Source organism: Neopelma chrysocephalum, unplaced genomic scaffold (genome assembly GCF_003984885.1).
Source record: "Neopelma chrysocephalum unplaced genomic scaffold, ASM398488v2 Primary Assembly neopelma1_60, whole genome shotgun sequence".
In the NCBI taxonomy this organism is placed as follows: Eukaryota; Metazoa; Chordata; class Aves; order Passeriformes; family Pipridae; genus Neopelma; species Neopelma chrysocephalum.
In genome coordinates, this window is record NW_020897715.1 from 6041729 (window position 1) to 6052079 (window position 10351).

The 10351-nt window shown below is 51.5% G+C and overlaps 2 protein-coding genes across 3 annotated transcripts in view; both read right to left on the reverse strand.

Annotated features, from left to right (window-relative positions):
* Window positions 1–33: 33 nt before the first annotated feature.
* Window positions 34–2991, reverse strand: NEU3 (neuraminidase 3). 2 transcript variants are annotated; one of them, XM_027680945.1, is made up of 4 exons: window positions 2947–2991; window positions 2017–2061; window positions 1686–1925; window positions 34–1547 (listed from the first exon to the last, which is right to left on the reverse strand). In XM_027680945.1, exons 2-4 carry the CDS (start codon window positions 2041–2043, stop codon window positions 603–605), a joined length of 1212 nt encoding a protein of 403 aa, XP_027536746.1. In that variant the 5' UTR covers window positions 2044–2061; window positions 2947–2991; the 3' UTR covers window positions 34–602. The 2 variants fall into 2 exon arrangements, with proteins under 2 accessions (XP_027536746.1, XP_027536745.1); XM_027680944.1 differs by lacking the exon at window positions 2947–2991 and having other exon boundaries at window positions 2017–2240.
* A 1043-nt stretch (window positions 2992–4034) lies between these two features.
* Window positions 4035–10351, reverse strand: part of SPCS2 (signal peptidase complex subunit 2) — a 6600-nt gene continuing 283 nt past the window's right edge. Inside the window, exons 2-5 of the mRNA XM_027681532.1 lie at window positions 6836–6919; window positions 6368–6528; window positions 5244–5378; window positions 4035–4886 (exon numbers count right to left, since the gene is read on the reverse strand). Coding sequence (XP_027537333.1) covers window positions 4700–4886; window positions 5244–5378; window positions 6368–6528; window positions 6836–6919 — 567 coding nt within the window. The 3' untranslated portion in view covers window positions 4035–4699. The remainder of the gene's footprint in view (window positions 4887–5243; window positions 5379–6367; window positions 6529–6835; window positions 6920–10351) is intronic.

Genomic DNA, 10351 nt, shown 5'->3' on the forward strand with positions numbered 1-10351 from the left:
GGGTGCAGGACTTTTCCCCATTTTTTTCCCCAATACTGGCTGGATTTCACCTGCTTTGGGAGGACTTTATTTGCAAGTAGCAGGGGACTGTGAGGTTGCTGTCGCCGTCAGGGTGCGACAACCTATTCCTATGGAGCAGAATAAAAAAATCCCCGCAAGACTGGAGTTCATTTTCCTATGGGAATACAGGCCCAAAGCAGGCAAGTGGAAGAAAACAGGATTAAAAAAATAGGAATTCTGTCTGCCACATGAGGGGGACACAGGAACTGGAAACATTTTTAACTTAAACCAAGACTTCAGGGGACTTCTTCCTCAGGGAACCAGCTGCTCTTGGTGGCACTTTTTTGCTGCTACCAGGTGAAAAACGCTGATTTTTGGAGAAGCAGCAGCATTTTGGGTGCTGTGCCAGCACCCCTCGGCCAACCTGCAGCAGATCCTCCACCAGCACCATCTGACTGGGTGATTAAAAAGCAATAATTAAATATAAAATTAAACAAAAGCTACATGATGCTGAGCCTCTGGAGCATCCAAAACATGCTGGTGAGGTCTGGATCAGGATGCCAGCAGTCAGGAGTGACCCCCTTGAGTAAAACAGGCCTGTTTTAGGAAGCCTTGAGGTTCTGATCAGAGGAGTCCAGGGTGAAGAGGCAGAAGACGATTTCCTCGCAGGCGCTGGCAGTGCCGCACTCGAACAAGCAGCCGAAAATTCTGCCAGGACACACGGCCAGGTCGGAATACCCGGCAGGCCCCGCGTGCAGCACCCATGGGCGCCGCCAGCCCGCCCCGTCCAGCGGCGACGGGTTCACATAGACCCCCAAATCGCGCCGGTGGCGCCGGCTGGTGGGGTGGGAGTAGAGCAGCCACGTGGGCGCCCCGGCGGCACCGGCGGGCGCGGCAAAGCTCACTACGCTGCCCTGGCAGCCGTGCGGTGGCTCGGCCAGTGCCGGGCACCGCGTCGGGCGCTGGAAGCGCAGCCCGCGGTCGGTGCTGAGTGCCACGGCCCGGCAGCCGCGTGGCGCGCGGGCACTGCAGTACAGCAGGGGCGGGTGGGCGCCGCGGATTTCGGCTACCTGGCACTCGCCCGTGCGCTCGCCAGCCAGCAGGGCGCCCTTGTGCCAGCAGCGCCCGCCGTCATCGCTGTAGAAGACGAGAGAGTGCTGGCGGGTGGAGCAGGGCAGCCGCGCGGCCCCGCGCAGACACCCGTGCATGTAGTAGGTGTATGCCGGCACCACGAGCCGCCCCGAATCCAGCTGTACGCCGTGGCCCGGCCCCACAGCAAAGGTGGCCCAGCGGGACAGGTCGGCGCCAACGGCCTCGTCCGTCAAGTCCCGCAGCGGGGCCCAGCTGCGGCCGCCATCGGCACTCGTGGCGAAGCAGAGGCGCGCGGCGCTGCACCCCCTCCAGATCTGGTGCTGCTCCGTCTTCCCCTGCTCCACGCAGATGCAGAAGAGGAAGATGGTGCCGCTCCTGGCATCGAAGAGTGGACACGGGTTCATGGTGCGGCGGCCCGGCAGTGCCAGCGCCGACAGCTCCTCCACCGGACCCCACTGCCGGCAAGGAGGGAAACAGGGCTCAACCGCGGGGTGCACCAGTGTCGCTGCACCCTGGATGCACCCTGGAACCACCCGGCGTCACTCCCAGGGATGCGGACACAGGTTGTTCCTGCAGCACAGGGTGGATTGTACCTTGACCGAGGAGCCGTGCTGGCAGCCCCGACGCAGCACCAGGTACTTGGCGTCCTCGTCCCGGGCTGAGGAGCGTTTCTCGGCAAAGGCCAGGAAGGATTCATCCGGGGGAATGTAGAGCAGAGCTGGGATGCGGTAGGTGACCCCACTTCCCTGTCGGAACAGCGTCTCCGGAGGGGAGACAAGCAGGGATTCCGATGGTGGTGGCAGTAGGGGGCTCTCCCTCCCATCCCCCTGGTGCTGGAAGGGTGGGAATGCCAGGTGTAAACAGTTAAATGCCGGGAAAAGCCCTCCTGCCCCCCTGTATGGAGGGATAGGGATGAAGACTCACCTTGAGGCGGGTGGTGGCCTGGAACATGGTGGCTCCCGCTGGGGCCTGAGTGGTGTAGGAGAGGGGGGCTGTGAGTGCAGCCCCTTGGAGGGGTCACACCCCACTCTCCTGCCTGTCTGTGGTGTCTCTGTGTCCCTCTGTTCCCCAGTGCTGCAAAGGCTCCCCTATTTCGCCCCCAAGCCCACCTCCCACACTGTTCCCAAGGGGTCTGCGCCCCCTGCGCCCCCCCAGTACTCCCAAGCCTCCAACTCCTTTAGCTCCTCCAGTGTCCCCAAGCCAGAGCCCCCATGCCAATGCATTCCCCTGCCCCAATCCCCCCATGCACCTCCTCCCACCTGGATCTCACCCTGCACCCCCCATGTCCCTGCAACCCCCCCTACACCCCACAGCACAAATCCCCCACAGCCCAGAAAGCACTGACCCCCCAATGACAGACACCCCCGCTGTGCATCCCCCTGCACCCCACACGTCCTGACCCCCCCTTCACCCCTCATGCACCGATGCCCTCATCCACCTCCAAAACCCAGGCCCTCCCCGTGTACCCCCTTGAACTCCCATGGCCCGACTCCCCTATACACCTGCCCTGCACCCTCAAACCCTGATTCCCCTACATCCCACATGCAACGACCCTCCCATCCCTGACCCCCCAAAACCCCGACTCCCCTACACCCTGCACGCACCAGTCCTCCTCATTCCCTTTCCCAGACCCCCCTGTCGATCCCCCTGCAAATCAGGTGTTTACCTGACTTCCCTGCACCCCACATGCACCGATCCCCACAAAATCCCCCCCATCCCGGACCCGCCGTACACCCCTTGCCCCCCAAACCCCTGACTCCCCTACACCCCGCATGTACTGACTCCTCACGGCCCCCCCATCCCCTCCGTGCCCCGACACGCCGCATTCCCACATTCCCGCATCCCTCCGCAGACCCCGCTCCTCCAGCCACCGTCTCCGCCGCGCCGGGGCCGCCCCGCTCCGCCTCTTCCTGCAGCTCCCGGAGCGGGGGGGAACCGGATCGGGCGGTCGGAGAGGCCAAGGAAATGGGCGGGGATCCAAGTGTTGGGATACCAGAGCCTGGTCCTGGTGCCAGAGGGCCAATACCTGTGCAGGCGTGAGCAGGTGATGTGCTCAGCCCCCTGCAGAGGAGGGGGAAAGGTGGAATTTCAGGAGGATATTGACTGCTGGAGCTGCTCCCGAGGAGACTCTCCTCCCAACAGGCAGGAGGGGACACAAGAGCAGGATGGAGGTTTGGGGTGCCCCTGCCGGCCTCACCTTCCCAAGTGTCCCTATGGAACAGGTGTGGAGAGTGAGGGCCAGGAAAACGATGAAGGACCATCGGGGGGGTCTCTGGGGTGAGTCAGCCAACCCCAACGAGCTCTATAAGGGATAAAAAGGGGAATCGTCCACTCCCTTCCGAGGGAAATGGAGGGCCTGATAAGCCGACTGGACCCACCCCACAAGGAATTCTGCTGCGTCCCTGGGGCCCGGGTAAGGGACACTACTAGGAAACTCCCTGATCTTTACCGCCCTCTATTCACTGCCCTTGGTTGTCCAGGGAACTTACGCTGGAACTCGGGGGAAAAAAAGAGTGGAAGGAGGGCAGGAAACCTTGGGGGGACCACAAGGATAGTATGAGGTGATGTAGGGAGAAAGTGATAAGGGCCAAAGCCAAACTGGAACTTAATTTGGCCACTGAGGTGAAAGACAACAAAAAAAGTTTCTATAAATAAATAAATAGTCAGCAAAAGGAGGGCCAAGGAGAGTCTCCATACTGTGCTGGATGTGGAGGGCAGCTGTGTCAGGGAATGAGGAAAAGGCTGAGGGACTTAATGCCTTCTTTGCCTCAGTCTTTAATACCAAAACTTAAGGATATGCAGCTCCCAGAGCCGAAGTCAGTGATGGGGAGCTGAGTAAAGCCCCCGTAATCCAGGAGGGAATGATTCCGTGAACTGGGATTCCCTCTCTGGCCTCCACCTCCCCTGAAACACCCCAGAGATGCTCCAGGACACATTTGATGTCTGTTCTTCCCTTTTATTGAAAAAAAAAACCAACCCAAAAAAATCTTTTAAAAAATGCCAGTTTATAGAAGGGACACGCAGGACAGGAGATGCCACAAGGAAACAGCGGGGCAGACGGACAGACACAGCTTGGAAAACCTCTTTTACACCTTTTTGAGAAGCTTTGTGGCCAAACACACAGAAGTAGCATATTTGATTCCCCCCCCTCCCCCAACACATAAAAGGTTTTTATATAAAACAATCCTCTATCCCCACTTAGATAAATACAAAAATAAAGAAAACTTGTTTGCCAGGGGACGGTTGTTTCACAGAAGAGTTTTGTCCTGAATTCCTAACGCAGAAGGGAAAGGTGGGATTAGTAAAACGCCCCTTGGACATGGAGCCATGTGATAAAGCACTGCCAGGTACAGCAGAGGAAGCTGGGGAAGCATCAGTGACGTGTCTCCCCTCACGGGGGTCCCCAAAATCCAACTTCAGGGTCTGCCCTGCAGGTACACAGCCCAAGCTTAGCCATGAGCTTCACGAAATCTTGGATCCAAGATTAAAAATCCAAAAATGGAATAGGATTTCAGGACAAAAACAGAGGCCATGATTCGCTTTCTTTGCCATTTGACTTTATTGGTGTTAACTCAGCACGTTGCTGGGAGGTGAGTGGTGTCTGAGATCATTTTGTTTTCCTCTCCAGGGCCAGACTGTCGTGGAGCTTGGACACCTCTGGCTCATAGGCTTCCATGACTAATGTCCCGTTGTTATCGAAGAACTTCGCAATGGATTTGGTGAACTCGGCTTCCCTCTGCTGCTTGGTTTTCCCACTGATGAACGTCAGCTTCAGGGTGTACTTGTCATCAAACCTGCAGGGAGAGCAGAGAGGTCTCAGAGCAGGATCCCAGCTGGAATCAGCTGAGGAGAAAGAAATCCTCCTCTTATTTAAGGGGAAAATCCTCCCAGACTAGAGTCCCCCCACCTGGGCACCCACAGCTACAATTAACACAATTTTATATTCTGTGATTAAATCACAGGGATTAAAGAGAAGCAAAACCCATTTGCGGCAGAAAACCACTCGGCACCGTTTCTAGACCAGGACATGGATTTTTGATAGAGATTTGTAGGTTTGGAAAGGAAGGGGAGTATTTAGGGTGGTGCTCTGGAGGGATATCGATGGAAACGGTGCCTTCTGGCTAAGCCTGGGATGTTGGAACAAAGGATACCGTTTGAGGCTGGAGGAGAGTTGCCAAACATCGTCGGGGTCCATCCCCGCCGGGTCTTTCCTGTGAGCCACGAGGAAAATACTCTTCTCCTTGTATGAGGTGTAGATGGTCAGGATTCCCATCATCACAAAATATGTGCAGAGAAAGTTAAGGAAATCAGGGAGTTGCAAGGACAGGCAGAGAAGTCGCTCGGATCCCCTCAGACAGGTTGTCTAACCACCTCTTGTGACACTCCATTCTCATGCTTGGCTGATGCCTCATTAGCAGGAGAAATTAATAATAAATTCTTAACTTTAATAATAACAAAATTAATTTATTATTAACTCCCTGGAAGTGCCCAAGGTCAGGTTGGACGGGGCTTGGAACAACCTAGTCTAGTCAAAAATGCCCCAGCCCACGGCAGGGGTTGGAGCTGGATGGTCTTTAAGGTCCCTTCCAAACCAAACCAGTCTGAGATTCTCTAACATTTGCTGGGAGATAGTGGGAAAAGCTGAGACTGAATGAGCCACAGAAAATATCACTGTGAGTTCCTCCTAAGCACAGACCAAGCAATTCATCTTTCTCATTTCTGGAATTAAATAATTTCAAGTGCTGCAAGACCCAGTGTTTGTGCTGAAAGCCAACCAGAACAGCCTGGAACAATGAAATGCCTTAGAATAATGGAACTGTTTAGGTTGGAAAAGGCCTCTAAGACTGCTTAAGTCCAACTGTTCCCCCAACCCTGCCAAGGCCACCACTAATCCTTCACCTTGTTGAACCTCCCAGAGTGGCCCTCAGCCCATGGATCCAGCCTGTCCAGATCCCTCTGCAGAGGTGCCGCAAGAATTCCCTCTGTTCCACTTTTCCCTCTCAGTATCTGACCTGTGCTATTAGGGAAGAGCAGACATGTCTGTAAGCACACTATGGATGGAATAAGAGAATGATTTGCCCTGAGGTCACCCCAATGTAGGTGCATCACACCCAGACAGGCAGGAATTTTCCCATCACATGAAAAACTGTCTGATTATCAGCTGACCTCAGGACAAAAAATTCCCATAGGCCTGAAAATGGGAGAAACAAGGGTTTTCTTCATGTGGAAAATCAAACCCTTTTGGTAGAAGTGAGACAACACTTCTAAAGGATATGAGACAACACAAAAGGCAAGGACGGGTTTGGATTCAGGAAAAGGGTGCAGGTAATCCCAAATCAGAGCAACAATTGCAAAGAGACAAGAGATTGTGCAGATGAGGAGGCGGCCGTCGATCAAACGGAAATTTTCCACATATTTGTACTTTTCCAGGAGAACCTGTGGGAGAAAATGGGTGGCTGAGTTTATTTTGTGCTTTCCATGAATCTGACAAACTGTTTCTGGGAAAGGTTTAGAGGAAACAACCTCCATGAGATGGGTAAACTGAGCAGAAAGTTCGTGGAGAAATAATGTCAGGCATCCTGATAATTTGCTGATTAACACTGGGAATTAAGCACAATCCATGGGAATCACAAGAGATGCTACAGGTCCGGCACGGATAGGGGCACAGTCAACCCCCAAAAAAGTAGAAAAGAAAATAATAGAGTTTTCCAAGAAGGAAAAAATCAGCAGTGGCAGAAGGTACCTTTTTGGCTGAGTCATCCAGGGAATTTTTCACAGCTGAACCGTCCCATTTGTCAATTTTTACTGGCTTGTCATCAATCTTCCACTGCAAAGGAAACCATAGGGAGTGAGGAGAATTTCATCCTGGTGCCCTTGTTCCTGTCCTGAACATAAAGACAGGAGCCAAACCAGAGAGCAGCTGCCTGTTTGGGAAAACCTCAGTAGAGACAGAGGGAATCTGGGACCCAAAAGCCCCCTCAGCACCACCGAACCTGTTCCCCGTGCAGGTTCCAGCTCATTCATCTTGTCACAGGTTTGAAGGGGCTTTCTACATCAGGTTTACTCTAAATTTGCTTCTACATTTGCTGCCATCCCCAGATTGTGACTGAATTCCTGCCTTTGAATGTATTCCTGCTGTTCCATATGGACTCTTTGATGACAGGAGGAAAATTCCAAGAACCTCCAACTATCCGTGTACAAGGGGAGAACTAAAAGGCACCAACAAGAAATGAAGTTTCAGTCAAACCATCCTCCAGAATGAAACCAAAAGCTTCTGTTGCTCTTCCATATTCAGGTCTTCCTTGGAAATAGGTCCCTGCCCAATAACAATTCCCCGATACAGCAGCTCAGCTTTTCCAAGGGTTCACCTTCCCCTGAACTATATTATTTTTTGAGCCCTGTGTATTTTAAGTCATTCCTTATTTCAGCTGAGTGACTAGAGATGGAATTTTAGCTGCCAGTAGAGCAATCCTCAATTTCCCTCATGTTATTTCCTGCTCCTGCAGCTCCTGAGTTGGATTATTAACTCCCAGTCCAAAGAGCTCCTTTCCCTTCTCTGGAAGGAATAAAACCACTTTAAAATATGATGTAAAACTCCATCTACTTCCCAAAAAGCTCAATTATACTCCAGTCTCTGCAGGTAGGAATTATCAGGCACACAGTGTATCCTGTGTGTATCCATGAGGTTTATGAGGCACAAAAGCAGAAGGATTTAAAAATTATGGAGAACTGGGACAGAGTTCAGTGTAAGGTACAAAATATTTTAGGTTTTCTTTTTTTGAAGCATTTTCTTGCAGGGTTAATTAGCACACATGGTAATTAGAAATGCCATGAAAGAATAGGAAAGAATTCTTTCAATTATTTATTTTTCCTTATAAAAGCACCTACAACAGTGGAATTGCCAAAGTTTAAAGTATCAAGGGGGTGTCAAAAAATACCTTTTTTCCTAAGCAGTGAATTGGAAGTTTTTGACTAACACCACCAACACCCAACCCCTCTTTCCTTATCCCACAGAGAAATCAAAATGCTTCCAAGAAACCCATCCAGGCTTGACCTCACTGCTCCCAGTTATCCAGTTTGAGGACTTTGGAAAGGAGCTCCAAAGGCTTCCAAATTAAAACTCAGACTTTGGTTCCAGCCTGATGGAGAAAAGAAGAAACCAACCAAAAAAACCACAGTTTTTTTTAAGTTTGGGTGTCTTTTGACACAAACTTAACTTTTTTTTCCCCAAGGATTATTCCTTGTGCTGCTTTACATTCCATTCAGTTTTAGCTTGGGTACCTGGCTCAGCTCTTTAAATACTCCACCGGAGTTTCCGGCACACTTTCGGAGTTACAAACATCAATAATCAAGTCATGAAGTAAAACCAGGTTTGTTGCTACTGTAAGAGGAGCACCAGTGTAAAAACTCTTAATGGGGAACAACATTTCTGTGTCTAATCCGTGTTTTCTATGACAAGGATGAAAAGAAAGGAACCCCTCCTTTCTAAAATCAGGAATTTTTCAAACTGGGACCCAAGAGGCTGGAACGGCCTCGGTGGATGATGCACTTCTGGGGCACAGAAGGCAGCTGCTGTTCAGGAAGTGGTTTTAGTCCGGAACACAGCTCTTGGTGTTGTGCTTAAATGGGCATTACTTAGATTAATTCAATGTGCTTTAAATAGGAGAAATCCTGAGGGGTTTCCCGAGGAGGACTGTGGCCACACCATTCTGAATTCTGTGTCTGTGCACGCTTAGGTGGCCCTGGATGAGCAGGGAATGCTCAGGAATAGCTTCCCAGTTAGCACAAAGTCTTCAAGGACATGAGAAAGATGAAAAAAATGGAATAGTTAAACCACAATTCTCCCTAAATTCCCTCTGATTTAACTTTCCAGGGAAGCACAGAAAGGTAGACAAGCAACATGTCCTAAGGCTTCAAAGCCTCGCTGGTCATCAGTTATTTCCCTGCTAGGGAAAAACTGGAACAGATTATGGACTTAAGGCCACAATTCTTCAGGTGATTCCTCACCAATGGATACAAGAGTTCACAGAAATGACCAGAGTTCCCTCAGGCAGAGAGAGGAAATGAAGGCACACAGGGAAAAGGAGGAACATTCCCAAGCGCATGTGTTCTTGGGGTAGAAACTCCTCAGTGGTTTCTCCCTAGAGGATTCAGTGTATTTCCCTTCCCAATGACTCCAGTTTTTTACCCCTCAGCATCTACAGAACACAGCAGGAAGAACAGGAATGCCTTGGGAGCAGGGTGTTTCCATGAGTGCTGGAAGTTTAACCACAAATGGAGAGCTGAGCACGTTTGCAAAGACAATGCCCTAAAAACACTCACTTAACAGCTTAAATCTACTGTGCCAAAGGAAAACCATGGAATTCTTAGGCATATGAGGAAAACGTCATCTCAAACAGGTGCAGGAAAACTATACTCTTTAGGAATGATGAATATATCACTGAAAATCCCAGTGTTTCCAACTGCAAGTGCCTGTGTTTTAAAGTTCAGTAGAAGTTGCCAAGTCCATCCCTCTGGAGATACCTCCATAGATACAGACACAACCAATTCCATCTCCTTGGGAAGCACAAAAAGAGCCTATAGGTCTTTAACTCCAGCTCCCAGGCTGCCAAAGATCCCCAGAAGCTGGGACATAACACCTGGACACTGAGTTGAGAACAAAGCTAATCCAAAACCAAGGTACTTTACGCTACTGGGATGAGATTGGGATTGTCAGCTCTGCTCCCCTCGACATCTCAGAGAATTATGGAATATCCTGAGCTGGAAGGGACCTACAAGGATCACCGAGTCCAACTCCTGGGCCTGGGGATGCTCAAGGATGAGGATGCTCAGGGATGAGGGAGGGATACCCAGGATGAGGAGGGAAAGCCCAGGATGAGGGAGGGGATACCCAGGATGAGGATGGTCAGGATGAGGGGGTGGATGCCCAGGGACAAGGTGGGGAGATAGGAAGGAAGGAAGGGTGGGATGCTCAGGAATGAGGGGGGTTGATGCTCAGAAATGAAGGATGGATGTTCAGGGATGAGGGGGAATACTTGGGGTGAGGGAGGGATGCTCAGGATGAGGAGGGGGTGCTTAAGGATGAGGACGTTCAGGGATGAGGAGGGGGAATGCCCAGGACTAAAGGATGGATGCCCAGGAATGAGGCGGGGATACCCAGGGGTGAAGGATGGATGCCTAAGTATAAGGGGGGATGCCCAGGGATGAAGCATGGATGCCCAGGGATGAGGCAGGGATGCCCAGGGGTGAAGGAGGGATG